The 23,841-nt window shown below is 48.6% G+C and overlaps 1 protein-coding gene across 1 annotated transcript in view; it reads right to left on the minus strand.

Annotated features, from left to right (window-relative positions):
• LOC149335990 (uncharacterized) overlaps positions 1-23,124 on the minus strand; it is a 51,394-nt gene extending 28,270 nt beyond the window's left edge. Inside the window, exons 1-5 of the mRNA XM_089554054.1 lie at positions 23,108-23,124; positions 22,048-22,167; positions 19,634-19,837; positions 12,541-12,736; positions 2,075-2,292 (exon numbers count right to left, since the gene is read on the minus strand). Of these exons, the coding sequence (XP_089410180.1) occupies positions 2,075-2,292; positions 12,541-12,736; positions 19,634-19,837; positions 22,048-22,167; positions 23,108-23,124 (755 nt within the window). The remainder of the gene's footprint in view (positions 1-2,074; positions 2,293-12,540; positions 12,737-19,633; positions 19,838-22,047; positions 22,168-23,107) is intronic.
• Positions 23,125-23,841: the final 717 nt, after the last annotated feature.

The following is a 23,841-nucleotide window of genomic DNA, read 5'->3' on the forward strand; positions in this document are numbered from 1 at the left end:
AAAAGACTTACTAAAGAACAAGAGGTTACGTGGCGTCGTCTACAGACGAGATCGATACGCACCCCATCACACCTCGCGCACATTTATCCAGATCTTTACAACCCAAACTGCAAACACTGTGGCCACCGTGCTACCTACGATCACATCATGTGGGACTGCAAAATAGAGCCACCTCCGGCTGATCTAGTTACAGCTCCTTCTCTCGAGCGGTGGGAGACCGTGCTGGCTAGCTCTGACCCCAGAACGCAAGTTTTGGCGGTGGAGTGGGCTGACAAAGTCGTCGAGGGCTATGTACTCTCGAGCACTTAACGCGACCTCTTGCCAAGCTCTTCCCGGCGAATAAAATGTTTTACAATCAATTCCTACGACCGCCGAAAAAATGGATGTGAGCGCAGGAGTCATGATATTGGTCATATCTAGCAGCTAGTAGGAAGAGTTCGTAGTGGTTATCGCTTTGTTCCTACATAATCGCTCAGGACTGATTAGTGCTTTAAATAATTTAATTACTGTTTAAAATATCCCCACTGTTTTATGGTGATCTCTACCAGCCGCCGACAGACGGTGCTGGTAGAGATCACCACCGAAAACTAGATCACTGGTAGAGATCACCGAAAAGTTGAGAAGGGGGGTGTTACGGTTTGCTTGCAGCCGCTCATCACAGACTCTTTTTCATTATTGAAGCAATGTGTTTGAATTGAATGACGCAAAAAATGTTTAATTGACGGCGCCAATTATCGTAAGAACGAAGGCTCCCTTTGCTGAAGGCAAGACACAAACATAGGCACAAGGAGCCCAATAATCGCATTTTACTAACAACGACAATTTGGATGATGCTATTCCCACTGAGTGCCCCCTTAAGATGCATTACAACTGCTATTTATCGCTTTAAGTGAGCGGTGCAAATTCTGTTTGCTAAAAAGAAAAATGGCATTGCTCAGCACGAAATACACTGCGAAAGCGTTTTTTTTTTTTGCAGTGTGAACACTACTGCCACGTAGGTGAAACCTCGACTAAGGTGTCCACTGATCCCGAAAACCATTTATGCCCGTCTTCAACTTTTTTTAATCGTCAGTGTCAGCGTAAGTCAGCGGCCTATGTTCCAGTGCCGTGTTTCTGAAGCAATGTTGTCAACAACAACGCGTATTGCACTATAGTCGGATACAAGTTATGTATGCAGTGAAGCTTCGGCCACAATCAGCCTCCTCGCACAGAATTCCTCCACAAAGAAAAGCTAGTCTGCTACCTAAACAAGAAGCTTATCCCAAGAAAGAAATTATGAGCGCTAGAATTTTGATACGTGGAATGTTTGGTACAGTCAAACATTAAAAGACTGATTTCGTTTACTGTTGCGATTGGCCAGCGGAGTAATACAGGGCGTTCAGTGTTAGCAGCTGCTGCTTTTTTTTTTCTTAAGTTGTGTCCTACTATAGTGCCGTGTTTCTGCCGTAGCGTTGTCCACGCCAACGCATGCAGCGCACATCACTTTCAGTACCGCCACGTAGCTCCAAGCGCGAATATTAGTTTCAAGGTAATATCAGTCGATGAAGAATACGACGTGCAATGCGCGGAGCGAGAGTGTAGCTGATATTTGTTTGATTTATTTTTGTTGCGGAAGCAACACTACGAGAGTAGCCGAGCCATTTCGCGGAGCTGACGAAAAGCCATAGTGCGCATGCGCGAGGAGCAGTGACGTCACGCGGCGCACAGCTGGCACGCCGCCGTCGTCGCTGGGCGGGTGACTCAGAGGTGCCGCCACTGCGCCCGCCAGTTGCGCATGCGCAGTAGCGGCGCATAGCTAACGTGCCGGGGCCTCCGCCGCTGCCGCGCGCTCTCCATCGCCTCTCTCTCTCTCTCCTCTTTGCTTTCGCAATCCTCCAGGTTTATCCAGAGCTAAACCACTGCCATTTATTTATTTATTTATTTATTTATTTATTTATTTATTTATTTACTTATTTATTTCACTAAACACGAAGGCACAAACATCGCAAGATCTTGCTCGTGGCTTAGCCATAGTATTAGTGCTTCGAATACAAGAAAGGAGGGTTTGTGGCATGCAGAACCAAACTGTACTCACTGGCGGTATGTTTCGAGGTATAGTTTGAGGAAGCGGGCATCTTTGTGAAAGATCATGAGGTTGTTGCCCAGGAATCCCCTGTGCGGAATGGCAAGCGTTGCCTCGTAGCGCAAGAATCGGCGCAAAGAGTTAACCACGAACACATCCCGGTCCAAGTAGATGCCCCCGTATTGCATCATGATGCGAATCCGGGCCACATCGGTCGAATGGTGGATCACCTGCATTACGACAGAACGACCAAAAAATTCAGGGGGCACTTTGGCTCTCTAGAGGGCTGCAAGGCGAAGAAAGCCTTTCCCGGCGCACTGCTTGGCATTGACTGCGAGACTGTTTGTGCTGTACTAGTGCTTTATTTGACTACACCCTACAACTACACACTTTGACTGCCGACTTTGACTGCTTCTTTAGCACGGCTCTCTCTCTGCTTCGATGAGCTCGGTTGTATCCATGGCTCAGTTCGCAGTAATGAGGTATGCAATGTGGTCACCCACGGACGCCTTACGCCCCCTGTCGGAGCGGATGACCACTATTTTATTAGTTGTCTGCCCCATAAGGGGGCGTTAGGCACCCGTGGGTGACCTCATTACTGCGAATCCGCGCACTCTGACGTCATAACCATTTCGACCAACCGAAAAGCTTGACTCCGCTGCTGACAACCTTCCGTCGACAACCTTCTGCCTACAACGATGAGGCATTAACGGCTTTCGCGTTAAAATCAGAAAACGTCCAATATAATCACACCAATCAGGGATGAAGGACCGACTGGGACATCTGTGCCGCAGCCCCGCTTACACACGCGTGTTACAGCGTTTACTGCGAGTTCCGCGTGGTCAGCGCGCCCCTGGATCGCACCACTCGGCAGCTAACATTGTACACTGCATTGTTAAGGTTTATTTTGCTTGGTGCGTGCGCGGAGAGGTCTCAGCTAAGACGTGCGAAAAATATACAGACTACTAAAAGTGCAAGAGCTGGGCCTAGTTGGTTGTACGTGATACATGGAACGCGCTATGCACTTTATTAACGAAAAGGAAACAAATTATACGACACACAAGGCGAACTGACAACAGCATGTTGTGCATGTCCGACCATTTCCAAGAATTTCGGACAAAAATTTTGACGATTGGAAAATTGTAAGATACTTTTACGGAAATGCTGAAGTTAATGGTGCATCCTTCTCACATGTCACAAAATTTTTCTTTCAAGCGTTTCCACGGATCGCATCGGAGAGTTAAGACTCCCATATAGAAAACCAATAGTTACCGCCTTTGACGATAGCAAAAACGTTGAATGACAAAAACTGCAAGACTGCCATTGGGTGACCTACGGGACTGTTATAGTGAAATCTTACATTACATGAAAAATTGCATTAAAAAAGGTTTTCCTGCTCAAATATGCTTTTGTCCAGAATTGTTGGGTATGTTCTTAAATAAAAAAATTGAATTTCGAAAAACTGTAGGGTACTCTTATGGAAACATTGAAGGTAATGGTTCATAGCCGCCGCAGTGGCTCGATTGTTATGGTACTCGGCTGCTGACTCGAAAGAAGCGGGTCGGATCCCGTCACGGCGGTCGCATTTCGATGCAGGCGAAATTCTAGAGGCCCGTGTACTGTGCGATGTCAGTGCACGTTAAAGAACCACTGATGGTCGAAATTATCTGGAGCCCTCCGCTACGGCGTCCCTCACAGCCTGAGTCGCTCTGGGACTTTAAGAACCATAATTCAAACCAAACATGGGTAATGGTCAATTTTTCCTATGCGTAGCAAAATCTTTTTTCTGAAGTTTTTCCATCTCTCGAATGGAGCAGTTAAGATGACCATTGGAAACCAATGAGGAACGCTTGTGACGATCGCCACAACGCTTTTATCAAAACAGTGCAAGCCTATCAATGGGTGATCAGCGGATATATAGATTGCTGTTGTGAAATCGTACAATATACCGGGAGTTTCAGGGAACACTTTCAAACATTCCTGAAAATATTGGGTTCAATAATGCAATAAATAGGTGTAGGATCATACTCTCCGCCTCGGCGGACATAACATGCTGCTAAATCCCTCTGATTATCCAGGTTATTAAAAAAATCCCCTAATTAACTTTTTGGTTGGTTGGTTTATGGGGTTTAACGTCCCAAAGCGACTAAGGCTATAAGAGACGCCGTAGTGGAGGGCTCCGGAAATTTCGACCACCTGGGGTTCTTTAACGTGCACTGACATCGCACAGTACACAGGCCTCGAATTTCTTCTCCAAAGAAATTCAGCCGCCGCGACCGGGATCGAACCCGCGTCTTTCGGGCCAGCAGCCGAGCACCATAGCCACTGAGCCACCGCGGCGGCTAATTAACTTTTTAATTATCGTAGCTGGTTGGTTAGTCCCAATTGGGAGTTCGATGCCGTGAACAAGACGATGACATATCAGTTTTTGAAACGAACAAAACTCAATTTATAGAAGCCTGCAGCGCGAAGAATTCAGACCCTTTTTTATCGCACGCGACCGAAACTGAGCGCACTAGGAGCGCGGAAGTATGGCGTCAGCGAAGCGCCCGCTGGTGATGTGTCCTAATGAATGCAGCGCCCAATTTGAAACGCGTGTGCTAACTTGCCTCGAATATCGGCGTTCAGCTTAGACCGCAGCCGGCGTTATCGTCTGCTTGGTCACTCAAAGTAAGGAAAATTATAGTCATCGTCTGCTACGCGGCCGTCGACTTCGAGAGCCCTAATGGGCGCATTTGCAGGCGTTTTTTGTGTGTGTGTGTGTGTGTGTGGGCTCGTCGCGCCACTTCTGGCATAGCTGTCCGACAGGCTCGTTCTTGTGCGTCATGGTGAATTCATTTTCTCACTAGGTTGATCATCTGTTTTCTTATAATCGCTACGCACTAGGAACCACGTCGGAAAAAGAAAAGCTTTGTCAGCGTGGCAAGGGGAGCTTGCGCGGCAGTGTGCTATCGGGCAGTTGTACTTGCGGTTGTGGTAGCGCGTGTTAGCTTCAGTTTCCCAGTAGAGCGCAGTCGTTCGCCTTTCAGGTGCTTGTCTTGGAGATGCGCGTGTGACAAGGCCATTGCAGTGCCGGTGTTTCAAATCCCTTGAATGTGTGGAAGTGCCGCCTAGGATTAAAACATCACGCCGCAATGTGTGCATTGTGGGAATAGCCGCGCCAGCGCAACCACAATAGTCAACTGCCGAGAGGGTGGACATTGTGATCGCTTATGCGAGCGTGCAAATGGACGTGGAGCTGGCATCCAGCCTATATATTGCTGCCCAAAATGCTGGTCGTCGTGTGCCGACTAGTCCCACGTTCGTGTTGATATTTAACCGATTTATGTCTACTGGATCTGTTCATGTTCAGAAAAGGAAGAGACCTGAGAGCGCAGCCGTCGATTTTTACATTGATGTCTACGCATACTATCGGGGATAAAAGTGGTATACTGCACGCGGTGGGAGCCGGAGCAGCGGAAAAGTGCATTTCAACGCCATGTGCAGGCGGCACCTCGGACCCAGATAGCCAATTTGCGATCTTTGTTATCAGCAGGCATGTTGCTTGACTCGTTTCAATGTTTCGTGCTTTTGCTCGCCAAAACAAGGTCAATTGAAATAGGTCGCGAAGCTGGAGCCTGAATGCGGTCCAAAACCAAGTGCTAGCGACATCAAATTAGTGGTGGAACTAACGCGCCAAAATGAAATGAGTGGACAAACACGACTAGAAGAGGAAAATAATTAGGATATATTTTGGGTTTCAAAAGCATTCGAAAACAATTGCAGTGATTCCTTTTTAAAATGTTTTAGTTGTGTGCATTTTGTTAGAAAGTATAGCGCTCGCTTTGTAAAAATTTTTATGACAGCGTTCGCTCAGAGCAGCGGCAATGGCAGCGGGACGATGCCAAGGTTGACGGTGCTCTGATGTCATACCCTTGTCATATCTTTTGACCATTCTGCTTGCTTTTATTTGAAACTCGATTCTGCTAGCCCTACTTTTTCCTCGTTGCTTGTTGCTCGAGTTCTTGGTGTGCATCGTTCGTGTACAGTTGCCGCTTTTCCCTTTTGCCAGCGCTTCTGTGTAGTTTCGTTCGGTTGGGTGCGGTTCTGTTGCTTTTGCCCCAAAAGGGCATCGTCTGTGGCCATGGGGCCCCCGTACGCAAAAAAGAGGTGTGCGGTTGCACGATGTGCGAGCGATAACCTGTCTGGCGGCGTCACATTTCATCGCTTCAGCGCTACACCTGCGACATTCAGCGCGACACCTGAGGCGAGGACGAAGGAAAAAGGCACAACGAGAACTGACTGCCTAAAAATAGCGTTGATGGTCGGCATTCGTCGCGCCTTCTTTCTTCGTTCTCGTGTCGGGTGTTGCGCTGAAGCGTCGCGGCGTTCAGCAGTTTATTTTTCCCGCCAAGCAGCACGTGACGCTGACGTCACGAATATGACGTCACTAAAACATGTGACTTCAACGTCGCGTTTTTGTTTTAATTATGACGTCACTTTTTAGTTGTCCACGCATTTGGAAGACGGCGCTGGCTGCGCACCATGAGCAGCCATGTTTTGAACGTATGGGCTTCTATGCAGCCTACGCTACCATAGTACATCTACCTTGGCCAAAATGCCGAGCGGCGCCGCAGCAGTCGCAATCTGGTGGCCCTCTTTTCATTTTGTGTCTTCTATTTTTCTCCGCGCGTTCTAGATATGGCTTGAGAACCGGGGCGGGCACCGTCATGATGCAATCAAATGCCCGCGCGCGCGTGGCTAACTTGTCGTGGAAACGGCGCACTTTTGAAACATTGGAACGAGCCAAGCGACATTCCTGCTGATAATAAAGGTCACGGATTGGCTGTGTGGGTCCGAGATGCCGCCTGTAGACGGCGTTGCAACGCAGTTTTCCGCTGCTCCGGCTCCCGCCGCGTGGAGTATACCACTTTTGTAACCGATAGTACGTTTGTCAGGCCAGAAGCAAGTATCAGTTTGGAGGTCACTATCAAAACACAGCTACCAGGCCTATCATATGTGCCTTCACGAGGAAGTGACACCGAATGACTTTCAGTAACGGCTCGATTTTTGCAACTGGTGTCTAATTAAATGTGATGGAGACTCGGAATTCCTGCACGAAGTGCTTTGGACGGACGAGGCCCAGGACGAGCCCAGGAACAACAGCGTGGCCTTCAAGATCGCCTGATTTGTGATCACTGGATACCTTCCTGTCGGGATACGTTAAGAACGAAGCTTTCAATACGGAGCCAGCGAACCTCTAAGACCTGATGGAGTGTATCAATATGCCAGTTGAAAAGATTCCGCGAGAGATGGTCCTTTCTCCTGTGAATTCCATCAAAGACCACATTCTACTGTGCATCGCAATGGATGGCAAGCATTTGCAACACGTGATGTGAAAACGGCTTCTTTTCATCCCATGTACTAGTTCTTTCCTGAAGAGTCCAAGTGGGGCTGCAACCAACTAAGTCCATAACAGGTACGAATTTCATTCATTCCTGTTTTGTGATACAACTAGAAAGTGCTAAACATCTGCGGACAAGGTTTCCTAATTAAGTACTAGCACTTCTTACAGCATCGTGGTGGAGTAGCGCAAAGGACGGGACACAAGAAACAAGGAAGGACGTACACAGGCGCTGTTTCCTTCCTTGTTGCTTGTGTCCCGTCCTTTGCGCTGCTCCACCACGATGCAACAGCACCAACTAGCCCAGCAACTTGCACTTCTTACAGCCCGGGACGTGTCTGATCCAGCACACGGCAACCGTTTTGAGCCAGCCGGTACGGAGCACCTTAGTGCTAAACTTGCAATGTTTTCGGTTAGAAGTGTAGCGCCCGGCGACGCTATAAAGCGCCGGCGCTGAGATCGGCGTTACAGCGCGCGCTAGAGGAAAATAAAGACGGACAGCGCGTGCTCGTGGCGCACGCCCGGCACGGGCAGTTCGGAACTAGAAGCCTGCCACGCTGGTCGTCTCTCTCTGGTGCTCCGCTGCGACCCCGCAAAACCCTCAACAGTGGTGACCTGGCGAACCGTGCCTTCTATCGCAGCGGCGTTCCAGCATGGCGTACTGGCAGCACCCAAGTTTCGACCCGCCGCTCCCGGCGTTCCGGCCTGCAGGCGTCGGCGGGTGGTTCGCCCAACTGGAGGCTGCGATGTACCTGAACGGCATCACCATCCAGCCGTTCAAACACGAAGTCCTTTGTGACATCCTCCCGGCCGACCTCCTGCGTCGGCTCACCTACTCTGCTTTCGGCGGCCGGCCATACGATGAGCTGCGTGCGGCCGTCTTGGCGGACTTCGGCGCCTACTACGTTCCGCCGCCGCTCTACGACGCAGCGGACCCGTTTTCGCCGCCGCCAGCCTCTGTCCCTGGACCGGCCTCGCTCGCGCCCACGCAGCCTTCATCAGAACCCGGCCCGCCTCAGCAGCCCCTCGCCGCATCGCCGCCACTCCCGTCCAGCGTCTCCAGCCCGGCTGTCTCTCTCGACGCCACACCAGGTGGGATCCGCACGAGCTTCGCCTCGCGTCCTTCTCCCACTACTATCGTACCCGCGTCTCTGGCCCTGCCTCTTTGCGCTTCAGTGGCGTTGTCGCCAGAGCCTCCTGCAGCCAAGGACGACTCTGCGGCAGCAGCCGTGCCGAGGCTTCCGGCATCTCCATCTACCTCGTCACTACCGCCAACAGCTCTGCAGGCCTCTTCTGTGAGGTTGAAGCCGTCGCCCGCTGATGCTAAAGAGCCCTCGACAACGACCAAGCCTGCTTGTCACACTCCCAGCCCCTCAGAAGGTCCGCAGAGCACTACTCGTCATCAGGAGCAGGATGAGAAAGCCAACCCGATGACAGCAGTAACAAGCACGGCGATCGCCTCCAGCCCCACTTTGCCTGAAACAGTTCCTGACCCAGTGTCAGCGCTTGCTCTCAAGCCCGACCATGCCCACACGCGCATCAGCACTGGCCAGTCGCTCCGGACGGCCACTCCCGCTTTACCCCAGCACCTGGAATTGCACCCAGCAACTTCCTCCGTCATCACCACAGCTGTCACCGTTGTCTCGTCGGTCACACCTGTGCCAACCCTAGTGGCCGGACCGCACTGCTCGCGCCCTACATCAGGGGCACCTGAGCCATGTAAGCCAGCCATTTCCACCTATTTGGACGACTTGAAGCTGGCGCTACAGCAGCGACACGACACCACGCTAAAGACCACATCTGTCCACGGAGCCGTTTCGACCGCTCCCTTGCTTGTGACGGCGTACTCTGTGTGCCAGCTTCCCGCCGACATCAGCTGCAACGGTCCAGCACCAATGACACTTGTGCCAGCGGGCAGCTCTACAGTCGGTGACGGCCCCACCATGGCCTCCATTGCTCTAATATGCTTTGTCAGCTCGGCACCCTGCATAATTCGCCCATTGCGCAGCAGCCAGGCTCGTCCACCTGAATCCGCGCCCTCCACCCGACGGCTCTTCCCGGACCCTGACATGAACTTACCGGACCCTCCCTCCATCGCGTGACCTCCATCTGTACCCCGTCGGCGCGTACATTTCGCCGTTCCGTCTAGGCGGGGGGCCCTGTAGCGCCCGGCGACGCTATAAAGCGCCGGCGCTGAGATCGGCGTTACAGCGCGCGCTAGAGGAAAATAAAGACGGACAGCGCGTGCTCGTGGCCACGCCCGGCACGGGCAGTTCGGAACTAGAAGCCTGCCACGCTGGTCGTCTCTCTCTGGTGCTCCGCTGCGACCTCCGCTAATACCTCAACAGAAGCTTTTCATCTACGCAGTCATTCTCATTTGCGTTTTTTTATCTTTTGTGACTACAGCTGGGAGGCACGATTTTTTCTTTTGTTTCTAAGATGCGTATTGTATCTGTACCGCTGTGAGCTGTGTAGGGACAGAGGCCTCGTCAGGAACCATTAGCCTTTAGCTTCTGTCCCTGCATCAGGCTCTGTGTTTCGTCTGATGCTGAAATAATGTCTGAAATAAATAAATAAATAAATTGTAGCCGTCAAGCCGATACCGCATAAAAGAAATAGACGCTTGACAGAAATATTACAATGCCTGTCGATATACCATCGCTCTTTAACGTTAAACGCTAATCTGCACACTGTCAGAGAAGAGTACATTTATTCCTTTCACGAAGCTAGTGACAAAAATAAAAAAGGTTAGAAAACTACGCATTTAACCAGACAGGCAGAGCGCCAGGTGCGCTTAACAGTGTTCCCAAAAGCGACGACCGCGTAGCAGACGATGATTATAATTTTCCTTAATTTTAGCGATGAAGCAGTCGATAACGCCGGCCGCGGTCTAAGCTGAGCGCCGAGGTTCTCTAGCGAAGGAATGTTAGCACACGCGTTTCTAATTGGGCGCTGCATTTTTACGACACGTCAGCAGAGGACGCTTCGCTTACAGTACACTTCCGGCGCTGCTCGATTGCTCAGTTTTGGTCACGTGCGGGAAAAAGCGTCGGAGTTCGTGCTGCAGGGCTCTAGAAATTTTTCTTCGTTTCAAAAACTGATATGACGTCATCTTGTTCATGGCACCAAGCTCCCATTTGTTACTAACCACCTAGCTCTGATAGTCAATTAGGGTTTTTTTGTAAATTACCTGGATAATTAGAGGGGCTTTGCAGCATATTGTGTCCGCCGGGTCAGACACTGTGATTCTATACCTATTTTTTTGCTGTATTGAATCCAATATTTTCAGGAATTTTTTAATCTGTTCGCTGAAACACCCGGTAAAAAAAAAAATGCGTTCATAAACTTCTTCCCGTTGATAAATGCTTTTGTCCGGAATTGTTGCGTATGAAAACGGAAGAGCTTCATCACGAATAAACAGTTGTCAGTTCACGCTTTGTTTCCTATCCGCCATCCAGCAAGTCCCCATGTTACTACGGCAGTAAAGTTTTTTTCCGTGCTCCAGAACGGGCAGTACAAAATTTACATCGCGCAGAAAACTACAGGACTTGACAGGATTCTATCAAGAGTGGGTATATATCAAGAAGGTCACATTCGGGAAATGCTAAATTCAGCAGTTTCGCTCAAAAATAAACGGACTTTCTTTAGAAAGTCTAGTTACCTTTCACATTAGAATCTTATGCCTTTCTCATGACTTTCTGGTGTTTTTCTAATGAATTCATAATGGCTTCCAAAAACGAATTGGTCACCGTGGTTCTAGTGTGTTCTTAGTGTATGTTCTTCTGATAAGTTGTTCTTGACTCTCCCAAAACCTGCCGGCCATTGCACAACCCGGTCCAAATATGGGGATCCGTATTGCGGGATAAGAGGCAAAATAAAAAAGTGAAGCAAAAACAAAACAGAAAAAAAGAAAAAAAAACACTGCAGACCTTCAACACTGCATCTTACCGGGCTAACCACTACATCACGCCACCCCACGTTTACTAGTCGAACTTATCTGGCGTGATATTTGTGTCCACAGTTCTTTCCTGTTCTTTCCATTGTGTGTAAATGTAGTAGCAGCATCTACGTGCTGGCACGGGAAAACAACGTTGTTCAGAAGGTCCTTTCAGGCCTGTTGGGAGTGCCAACGTATTCGGAGCCTCGACGTGCAGCGCATTAGCCGTATCAAACCACTTGGGAATATACAAGTCTCAGAACGACAGCTGTCCGCTTAACTGTCTTAGCGCTCCTAATCCTTGGTACAGACCACAGGGTTGAGCAAAACTGCGCTCCGGGGCATAAATTACTGGAATAATGCGCTGATAGCTTTGAAAGCTGCGAGCACTGAACTGAATGAGTGTGCGGCGGCGTAGCAACGGGCGAACTCCGAGGTCGTTGAACCGAAGGCCCGATGCTCCTGGCCGTGCTCATTTTAAAACTGATAGCGAACTTTTGAGGTAGAGCGTGGAAAGTTACTAGAACATTCTGGTGCAACGTCGAATGAGCTCCGCCTGGATGCGATCAATCGAGAGCTGGGCACGTTTTGCACCACAAAATCAAACGCTAATGCGGCGTGCCGGCTGCTTCGAAGAATCAACAAACAAACACTACAAAACATTCGCGGCATTGATATAGCGGCATGCCGGCAGCTTCGAAGAATGAAAAAACCAACAGTGCAAAAGATTCGCGGCAATATCGTCATTTGTGTCAGTATAATTTGAATGAAAGCGCTATCAAGCACCTTTCATGAAGCGCACCCCGCTAGTTTTGTTTATACTGTATAGCCTGTGACGGCATTTCATTAATGTAATCGGCGTCTGCCGTTGCTTTGGTGCATTTTTAGGCGTTAATTGAGAATGGAAGCATTAGTAGAAAAAGTGAGCCGGAGCAACTGCGCTTCTGTGAGGGCGAGCTAAAGACAACACATGTTCTTGGATCCTGGTTCGCGTTAGAAAGCTCTATCACAACATGCCTCATTGTTCAGTTGCATGTTTAGGAAGTAAAACACACTAAACTATTTAATGCGAGTCAAAGGCGGTATTCAGCACGAAAATATTTCTTTGCTTCACCTCGCGAGCTGGGGTGGTTGGAAACGGGAATTTTTCGTATTTACTTCAATCTTCCTCCCAAAGACTTCGCGCGGGAACTCGTAGGCCACGAAGGTGAAGTTGATGCCTTCTGTCCAGTTGACGAAGGGCCCCGTGAAGCCGCAGGGGCTACAGTGCACCATGATGGTGTCGGACCTGTGGTTGAGGTACATGGAGCGAAGGAACACGACGTCCATCATGCTGAGTTTGGTCTGATTGTACCTGCATCCCAAACGCATTGGATAGCGCAGTTACGCTTCATCTCTGCCGTCGAGAATGAATGGTCGCAGTTCTCTCAAGTGCTTTTTTATTTAGGTAATGATCCTGTCGTTCCTCGTTTCCTCTAATTCGAAGCAACACAAATAAAAGTGTGAGGAGAACGCCATTTTAATTATGTAACTTTCGAGTGCGCACGCTTCAGCTGTGCCGCCCAGAATGAATGGTCGCAATTGTCTCGAATGTTTTTTTATTTAGATAACGATCCTGTCGTTTCTCGTTTCCTCTACTTCGAAGCAACACAAATAAAAGTATGAGGAGAACGCCATTTTAATTATGTAACTTTCGAGTGCGCACGCATCTAAAGTTTCGGCTGCTGTTCATGCAGCTGTTCATACTTGCTCAGGCACGCAATGCGAGTTCAGGCACGGAACCTGTGACAAGCTGGGGATGGTACCCAGACGCTTTATAGTTGGCAAGCATTTAAAAATCTCTCTAGGAATACAGTGCAAGTTTCGGCTGGTTCCCTTTTCAAGCAACGTCGACAACGCGCTGACCATTCATAAGAGCGCTATTCCTCTAGGCGTGAAGCAAGGGAAACATGGAAACACCCCGAGGAGGTTATCCTGACTCTTTCAAGGGCCCTCTTTCTTCTCGACCCTTTCAGCGCATGCGCCGCCGGGAGGCGCAGCAGCCACGCCATCTAGGTCAGTGTCACTGTCTGTCTAGGACGTGAGTCAAAAAACCAGAGAGGTGTACGTCTCCAAAAACAATGTTTACTGCGACAATCACGATCAACTACAAAACTAAAAAAACAGAGGGTTACATCACATAGATAAACATGCAACAATCAGGCAGAGTTCCCACACGCAGGTGGTTTTAAGAACAACATCAAATAGTTCTAAATAGTCTTTTGAGTCCATGTAGCAATCGAATGAATGATAATGAAAACAGTCCAATCGGTACTTAAGGTGGATGAGGAATGTCGCTAGAGGAGACCTCGCCGGGGCCTGCGGTGCGTAGCCGAAGGAGCGTCACGACGGTCCGGGTCGTTGCCGGGGTGCGTCGGCCTGGGAGGGCAGCCTCAGAGCGTGTTTCCTTCACCGGCGTCAAAACTCGAGTCCCTTTGTCTACCCTCGGGGCGGCCGCCCGGAGGGGACGCCGTGGCATACCGACCTCCTCGCCCCGCGGGTGCGTTGCGCCCATGTATCTTCGCGGCCGTGGTTTCACACGCACTTGCGGTCCCCAAAGCCGCGCGCCCACGCCGTCTGGTTTTCTTCGGTCTCCGTGTAAACGATTATTGCTTCCGCGCAAACGCGCGCACTTTGCACCGTCTGCTTCGCTCTTTCCCCGTGGCTACGTCGGCTTCGTCCGCTGCGTGCCACAGTTTCTATCTTCTTTTCCTTTCTTGGCGGGGCGTCTCGCACTCACCCGTGACAAGTACCCCCCCACTTAAGAGTTTTCCTACGAAGGAAAACTGCTCACTCGCGTAATATGCACAAACACGCACACACAAAAGTCACAAGAAACCGCACAGTTCACACAGTATGCACACAAAGAACAGCAAAGCACGAACATATATAGATACTTCTTTCCTGCGGATATATATGCATGCTAAACACGCTGAAAGCCACCCTTAGTTCAGCCTACTAAGGAAGTCTGCTCCCAAGTTTTCTCTTCCTTTTATGTATTCGATATGGAACTCGTACTCCTGGAGTATTAAGCTCCATCTCATCAATCTTCCGTTCGACCATTTGGTTTTTGTCAAACACTGTAGGGGCTGGTGGTCTGTTTGCACCCTGAAATACGTTCCATACAGGTACAAATGAAACTTCTTTATTGCCCACACAAGTGCTAAACACTCCTTTTCTACAGTCGAGTAGTTTTGTTCGCATGCACTGAGCTTCTTGCTAGCATAGGCCACAGGGTGAAGTATTCCGTCTTCCTCCTGCATCAGCACTGCGCCTAGGGCTGTCCCTGATGCGTCTGTGCGTAAAACAAATTCTTTGTTTACATTAGGGGCCAGCAAGACGGGCGGTTGCGCCATTCTTTCTTTAAGCTTGTTGAATGCTTCCTGCTGTCGGTCACTCCAGTTTACTGTATTTGGTGCCCCTTTCTTTGTCGTCTCCACCAGTGGGAGAGCTATGTCTCCATAATGTGGAATGAATTCTCTGTAGAATCCAATTAATCCCAAAAAGGACTGCACCTGCTTTTTGGTTGTCGGCCTTGGTGCCGCCTGGGTTTTTTCTACAATATCTGGCTTCGTCGCTATCCGCCCCATCCCTATCTCGTGTCCTAGAAAGGATACCGATTCAAATCCGACCTCGCACTTTGTGGGCTTCACCCTCAGGTTCGCCTCACGAAGTCTCTCAAAAAGGGTTTCAAGCGCCATCAAATGTTCCTCCCAAGTGTCGCTTTTCCGACTTTTCTTTTGGGTATCGTTCTTTGGCATATGTCACAAGATTTGACATATCGCTTCACGTCGCTTTGGACGCCTGGCCAGTAGAATTCTTCAGTGATTCTGTTTACCATGTTCTTCGCTCCTTGGTGGCCAGCCATAATCGAACCGTGGCCTAGACACATGACAGCTGGTCGCAATTCTTTGGGTATCACTAGCTGCAGCGCTTCTCTTCCTGAGGTGAAATGACAGTTTCTGTACAAAAGGCCGTCTCGTAGGAGAAACTGAAATGTCGTTCGGCATTTCTTTCTTTTTAGAATTTCTCCAACCTTTTTGAAACAGTCCTCCAGTGAAGAGTCGTCTCTTTGCCCCTGCGCTACACTCTCGGGAGTCACCTTCAGCAGCTCCGCCGCAGGTACCTTCAGTTTAGATGTCTTTCCCTGCGCTGCTTTTCCTGCTCTGGTCTGTACAGCTGACGAAATCATCGGTGTTTCGTCCCTTTTTTCTTCCGCGGGCTCCAAACTGCCATTTCCCTCGAGCGAAACTTCGTACGCGCGGGTCTTTACAAGTGTTTCCTCTTCACTTCTCTCCCTCAGGCCTGGGTCTTGTTCCGCACTGGGGGTCCAGTTGGCATCTGGGTCGTCAACCTTTCTTACGCTCTTGATATTCCCTAGCACTAAGTCGTACAGCGGTTCGTCTAAGCATTTTGCTACCACAGGTCCCGAATAGTATGGAGTAGAAATGCAAATAATTGCCTCCGGAAGGTAGCGAACCGTGCTGTCCACCAGTAGGACTGACGCCAACTGACCGGTAAGCTCCTCCTCTTCAACTAGGCTCCTTCTCACCAGGACAGTATTTGTGCCACTGTCTCTCAAAACGGTGATGCGCTGTCCATGAATTTCGCCCTCGACTACTGGCATCGGCAACTCTCTGACAGCTTCGTGCTTAGCTGTTTTAGTTTCCGGCATCTCCCGCTCGGCCTTTGCGTCCGTCTTACGGGCTTCCTCGGCGCCTGTGTCATCTTGTCTCGGATGCACGATACATGCGGCCTTCTCCTGAGTTCGAAATCTGCATTCTTCTGTTCGATGGCCTCTTTTGTTGCAATTTTGGCAGATTAACTGTGTCTGCCCTCTGTTTCCTCCAGACCTACAGTCCGCGGCGCGGTGTCCAATACGATTGCACAGGAAACACCTCGGGGACTGCTTGAATGTGCCACTTTGCACTCCTCGCTTTACTGCGTCTGCATCGGAACTTCTGCCGACGTCTTCTTTAACCTTGCTTAGGTTTCTATGGCCTTGGGCTTCCATGAACTGGTCTGCGTACTCTGTCAATTCTTCCACTTTCTTCAACTTCCTCTCTTTTAGAAATACGGCCAGCCTTCGGTGACAGCAGAACAAAAGGTGCTCTGCCACCATGAGGTCTTTCACCCCTTCGTACGATTTTTCTACCTCGGCCATTTCCAGCCACCGTTCAAAGTAGTTCGACAATCTCGATGCGAACTGCTTGGCTGTTTCCGCATCGTTAGGTTTGCTACCTCGAAACCTTTCACGAAAACCTTCTGCGGTTAAGCGGAACCTCTGCAGAAGTGTCTTCTTCACCTTATCATAGTCTGTCGACTCTGATGCGGGCATTCTCCCAAAAACTGTTAAGGCCTCTCCTACCAAACAAAGGCTCAAGGCTGTTGCCCACTCGCTCTTATCCCATCCTTGTCCTACTGCTATTCTCTCAAAGCGATGCAAATAGGCATCCAAATCGTCACGCTTATCGTCAAAAGGAGCCATCAGCTTTCTTGGACAAACAGCTGTTGGGCGTGGAGCCACAGTACCTGACGAAAATCCTGCCGCCTCTGGCATCGCTTCCACGCTAGTGTTAGCAAGGCGTAACTTGAGCTCAAGCACTTCTTTCTCCTGTGTCATTCTCTTTTCTTCTAGTTCTGCCATCCGCTTAGCTCTCTCTTTTGCTTCAAGTGCCTGCTTTTGCGCCGACTCTCTTTCCTCTTTGTATCTCGTTTTCTCCTCCTCATAAAGAGCTATCGTTTCCTCTTTCGTGAACCCGAGCTTTTCGGCTCTCAACATAAGCTTGTGGAGGTCCATCTCTCTGGCTTTAGCACGAACACAAGCGTGTTGACATTAACGTTAAGACAGAATGACAAAAGTGGATCCTGGCAGGCTCGCCATTAATTTTATGTCACTGTCTGTCTAGGACGTGAGTCAAAAAACCAGAGAGGTGTACGTCTCCAAAAACAATGTTTACTGCGACAATCACGATCAACTACAAAACTAAAAAAACAGAGGGTTACATCACATAGATAAACATGCAACAATCAGGCAGAGTTCCCACACGCAGGTGGTTTTAAGAACAACATCAAATAGTTCTAATTAGTCTTTTGAGTCCATGTAGCAATCGAATGAATGATAATGAAAACAGTCCAATCGGTACTTAAGGTGGATGAGGAATGTCGCTAGAGGAGACCTCGCCGGGGCCTGCGGTGCGTAGCCGAAGGAGCGTCACGACGGTCCGGGTCGTTGCCGGGGTGCGTCGGCCTGGGAGGGCAGCCTCAGAGCGTGTTTCCTTCACCGGCGTCAAAACTCGAGTCCCTTTGTCTACCCTCGGGGCGGCCGCACGGAGGGGACGCCGTGGCATACCGACCTCCTCGCCCCGCGGGTGCGTTGCGCCCATGTATCTTCGCGGCCGTGGTTTCACACGCACTTGCGGTCCCCAAAGCCGCGCGCCCACGCCGTCTGGTTTTCTTCGGTCTCCGTGTAAACGATTATTGCTTCCGCGCAAACGCGCGCACTTTGCACCGTCTGCTTCGCTCTTTCCCCGTGGCTACGTCGGCTTCGTCCGCTGCGTGCCACAGTTTCTATCTTCTTTTCCTTTCTTGGCGGGGCGTCTCGCACTCAGCCGTGACAGTCAGCTACAACGCAGTCTGTGGCCGTAGCACAAGACGGCTCCCAGAACCACGTGACTTCCGTGACGCTTTTAATCCGGGCATTTTCATTCGGCGCGGTCCTCCTTTTGCTCCCCACGTTCCCGTGATCGCTGTACACGCGTTCTTTTCGCCCCTCTCCCTTACCGGATGGTTGGTTACTCTACTAGGCTACTCCTACGCCCTCGTGAAAGGGATTCACCAGAGCTTGTTAGTGGGACAAGAAAATTCAAACAGCGCTAGACAACAGGACCGCCGTGGAACTTGTCACCGTGGAACACCAACTCGCCCAATCTGCTGTCCTTCTTATTAGTGGGGCCTATGAAAGCTAGTGGCACTAACACAACAGGCATCTTTCAAGTGCCCTAACTCTAATTCGGATCACCCCAACTTTCTGCAGCGTTTCGCACCCGCCTCCAGCCGAGGCTCAAATTCGCATTACAAAAAGCATAAATGCATGTTAATTGTCCTTCAATCGCAATTCTGATTTCCGAAGCCGCCACAGCCTATAATTTGGCCTGTGAGTGTTCTGGGCTCATGTAACTGACAAGTATAGATGAGTGCTTCAAAATCCCTGCAATTGGTGCACACATTGCCCGGTCCCAAATCACGCTTTGGTGTCTCAAGAAGCAGCTAATTCCTACGTAGCATCTAGGACAAGCACTTACCACTCTTCAGAGGTTGAATATCATCGGCTGTAAAAAATCCTGAATTTGACTGAACTGATGCATCGGTCACTACGCTGTGAAGAAATCTACATGGTGTTTCGCCTAAGACTGTACAAAATTTTAGAAACAGCTTTTTGAGTAAGATCACTTTTTTGGACTTAGTGTTGTCCACGGGTTGGTACATTAGAATATAGCTAAGTTGTACTAAGTAGCAGGATGGTTAACTAGAATTGAATGATGAACTTCTTAACTGTTACTGTTAGGAGGCTTATTTATTGAGGGGCGTGTTGCCGATCGGGAATAATATCCATATCAGTTTTTAGAATTTTAATTTTTAGAAAACCACGACAGTTCGTAGATTTAAGTATGTCCCGGAGAAATTTTCCTCAGATTCTTTACGGACTAGATATTTCGACTAAACCTTCCTGTAGATATTTCTTTGTCTTTTCTTAGTCTATAGACTGTCTCTAGAGAAACATCTACGAAAAGTGTATGACCATAAATCTATAGATCATCTGCGCACTGTTGTTTAGGGTTTTGTTTATGGGGTTTAACGTCCCGAAGCGACTCAGGCTATGAGACACGCCGTAGGGAAGGGCTCCGGAAATTTCGACCACCTGGGGTTCTTTAACATGCACTGACATCGCACTCTAGAATTTCGCCTCCATAGAAATTCAACCACCGCGGCCGGGATCGAACCCGCGTCTGTCGTGTCAGCAGCCGAGCACCATAACCACTGAGCCACCGCGGCGGCGTTCTCTAGTGTTTGTTTATAGAGAGAGACTATAGACTTTATAGATATAATTTATGAACACTCTACAGACTGTGTAAATAAATTTTTGCAAGGTATGGGACAATGATTTTCGATACACCTTTAGTTGTTCTTAGCGCCTAACAAAGGTTCCTACCTGACAATATGTATGACATTCGGCACAATGTCTTCTTGGTATCTAGTCGATCCGTCGGCGTCGTAGAAGCTCCTCGGACGACTCTCACGTACGTCTGGTGGCTCCATCCATGACCCCCGCGTTCTCGGCCCGTAGAGCGTCGCGAAGACAACGCACACGTTGATGGAAAAGCAGAATGCAAAGAAGAAGTCTACCAGAAGCTGCCTGTGTAAATGCAAGCCAGTCCACACCTTCAAACACGGTCCCATGTAGAACTCCACTGATAACAGTACTGTGCATGCACTGAGAGATAGGAATACAACTGAGATCATAGGAATGAGGAGAGAGGAGGACCTTCTCCCCTTCTGTAACTAAGCACGTAGGCAAGGAGAGAAGATGCGAAATATCAATGATGTTAGGAGGAAGTGTCATGATACAAAGAGCTGCACACATGATTCTCTAAGGTGGTTGTGGTTTACTGCACTGTAATTGAGAGAAACCCTCAGAGTGAAGTAGGTTTTCGTTAGGGTGTAGTCAGTCAACAGTATGGTTGTAATTAAAATTTGTTGCAAGTTTTTATCCACTATCCTGTTGCAATACATCGGCGCAGCAGGATGTTCTGTAATTAAGTGACTAAATAAAATGGGATTCCCTGTAAATACAGTCAACTAACACAGTTCCCGCTCCGATTTACAATGCGACAGCATTTAGCTTGTCTTGCAAAAACCGACTGGTTTCTCCGTAACGAAATTCCCTGATTGGTCGAGAGGGTCGTTGCGCCATTAGCGCCGCCAAATGCGAAAATCTAAGGACTAGAATATTAGAGTACCTTCACTCGATTATCTTATGCGATTAACTAACACCACCCACTCTTATACCTTGAATCACCCACTAATCCGAACTAACTCACATTAAACCACCTACCAATCTCCACTAATCTATATTTACCCGTCGACTAATCCCCACTAATCCACATTTACCCGTATACTAGTCCACCTTCATCAATTTTCTGGAGTGGCTCAACTTCGAAATTTCGGGCGTGCTTTGGAATATTGGGAAGTGGGCCAAATTCAAAATTTTATCGCATTTTCTTTCTTATGAATGTGCTTAAGCAGGTCCCACGTTTTTTGATAAATTCGGCCTTACATTCTCATCTGCTATCCGTCCCAGTTAGTTAACGAGTGTCCCGGACAGGCAGCGGCGAGGGGTTTGATTCGCGGATGAGGCTGAGTTTTTTATTAGCTCCGCAAAGGCCCTTAGTTGAGTAGTACGTGCTCTTTTTTACTGGGCTTTATTACTGGCTTCCAACAAAGCTTTTTTTCCTTCTCATCCTCCTTCGTACTTGCTTGGCTCTGCTCAGACAGATGGCAGTCACTAATTCTTTCTAAATTACATCTGCTAAACCTTGAGGTCTCCTAAATACATCAGTAGATTACAGTCGCCCTCGCCCTGGAATCTACGAGCTGCACTGGTCTGTTCAGTTGGAATAGCGACGCTCCCAGACAGGGTATGGTGCAGGCATTGATTCAAGAGGAAGGCGGATATTTATTCTGCTGCAAACTTTCCGAGAAAGCTTTACAGATTTCCTATGCAGCTGTTTGGTTCCTCTGAGATCGGTACCAGTGAGTAATTACTCTGTCATTTATTTCTGAATTATTGCCTCACCAGTCGCATTGTCATATCATGCACTGAATGCCTCCACTACATTTTATCTAACGAGGTGGTTGATACGCCATATATTAAGTAAACGTGCTGTTGGAACAATAATGTGACATCTTTTATTTCGCTCACATAATGAATCTCAGAAGTGCAATGTGAAACAGACTGTAACCAGTGAATGATTCTCGCACGTTGCACACTCCAACCTTGGGACCCCACGACAAAGATTTCATGCAGGAAATTATGGTTTGGTTTAAGGGGGTTTAAAGTCCCAAAGCGACTCAGGCTATGAGGGACGCCGTAGTAAAGGGCTCTGGAAATTTCGACCACCTGGGGTTCTTTAACGTGCACTGCATCGCACAGTACAGGGGCCTCTACAATTTCGCCTCCATCGAAATTCGACCGCCGCGGTCGGGATCGAACCCGCGTTTTCCGGGTCAGCAGCCGAGCGCCGTAACCACTCAGCCACCGCGGCGGAAATTTATTAAAGAACTGTTTTTGTTTGGAACACTTTTTACCGTCCGATGCTGACAGAACGCATGCCATCGCCTCATCTCGACCTCAAACTTCGAGCCCAACATATGTGTTCAAAATGCTCAAAGGACGATCCTCGAACCACTCTGCAACGCGATGACACGCGATTTGTGCTGAAAATTTTCATTACAAGCGCTCTATTGAGCGTTGTTTCGCTCCTGAGAACAACACATTCGCACGACTGGCGACAAACAATAGTGCGAATTCAGCAGGCGCATAGAGAGAGTTGAGTATTCACTCACCATTCTGTCTGTTTTCCCTCTGAGTACTCTACAGCATCAAGAGATTTCAAAGGGGGGTTCAGTTGTTTGGTGTCGGACGCAGTATTGCGCTCCTGTTCCATGGCTTGCCGTCTTCGTTTTCTTCTCACAAGGATGCTCTCGTAGCAGGTAAAGCACGAGGGATTTGGTGCTTCTTTTTTGTTTGTAGCAGGTAAAGCACGAGGGATTTGGTGCTTCTTTTTTGTTTGTTTTTTTTCTGCATAGATGGCAGGTGCTAACGTGATAGATTACTGTAAGGACGAGCAGAGGTCGAAAGTTAGCACAGTGCTAGAAAACAATGCCCCCCAAAACTCACGGTCACATTCAGCGTAATAAAATATTCTAATAGGTAAGAATAACTTCGTATACATTGTGAATATCAAACACCGCAAGCTTTAGAGGCTTCTCAGCAAAAAGTCGTTTATGAGAGCAATCTTATTTGCCAAATTAGTTAATATTGCTAGTATATTTACGCATAACTGTAGCCCGCTCTCTGGTGCGCACACGGAGTCCCTCAAAATGCGTTTTCGTGCGTGAAACTACACGAACGTAAGCAGGAAAATAAAGCTAGACTTTTTAAAATGTCGCACGTTATTCTTATTCTTTGTGGCCTGATGAAATAATTTTCTTTTACATTTTTTTTCTTAAACCAACAATTATGAGCAAGCAAGTTATTTACCATTCCTATCGGAGTGTGTGTTACCTCGCAGCTTGCATTCTGAGATGTTTTGGAGCCCAAATCACGGTTTCAAATGCTTTCAGACGAGCCGGGCGACGAAACCGGAAGTTGATGCTGTGCACCGTTGCGCATGCGCGGTACAGGAGATCGCCCGCCGACAAATGCCAGGTTACGAAGAGTTACATGCGCGGTGTACGTGGCATGTAGGCGCTTATTTTTTCACCCGGAGCAGCATCACATTGCTTATTCTGCGTTCTTTTGACCGTTAAGCTACCAAGGCAGTGTGACCCGTATGCGAACCAAATTGGTTTCTTTGGAACAAACAGTGTTTTGCCACAGTAGTACGCATGCACTATGGCACACCTCCTGGAACCAGTCATAGTCTATAGTATACAGGGTCTGTCATCTAATACTTTACACTATTTTTAAAATTAGGTTTCTGAGTTAGAAGAGTGCTTTTTTCGCCATAGCATTGTCAGCGCTGTAGTACATCAGAATACAGCTAAGACGTGCTAATAGTAGGCTGGTTAACTAAAAGAGAACAGTTAACTTTTTAGCTATTTCTGTTAGGCTCCTTAATTATTGAGAGGCGTCTAGCCACCGTAAGTAATACTCATATCAGTTTTTAGAATTTCGAAAATGCCGTTACCCTCGGTGCTGTAGCCGAACGAATTTTCCCTAGATCGCGCCAGAATACATGCACTTTCGAGAAGCTTGCAGACAAAACAGCCTCTTCAGGGCACGTGACTTCTAGAAATAGCCAAAGGTTGTTGGTCCACATTACCGAGGGTAGAAGCATTTTCGGAATTCTAAAGACTAATATTGGTATTACTCACGGTGGGCTATACACCTTGGTAAGGGTGTCTACACGCCATGGGGGGCTTTTGGTGGGGGTGTTGTGAGGATGATGATAATGACGACCTGCTTCTTATCCGATTAAAAGCAAGAGCTCGTGCAGGAGCACTTGCGATAAGACGATAGGAGGTAGTTGATTATTGAACTGGTTGTAGCGGCATGGTAGTCTCTGGAATCCTAAGTGCCTCTCTATATTAAGCAGATGTACACACACACAGATGTACACACACACAACACACACA

Source organism: Amblyomma mixtum, chromosome 7 (genome assembly GCF_055824585.1).
Source record: "Amblyomma mixtum isolate Tamu chromosome 7, ASM5582458v1, whole genome shotgun sequence".
NCBI lineage: Eukaryota > Metazoa > Arthropoda > Arachnida > Ixodida > Ixodidae > Amblyomma > Amblyomma mixtum.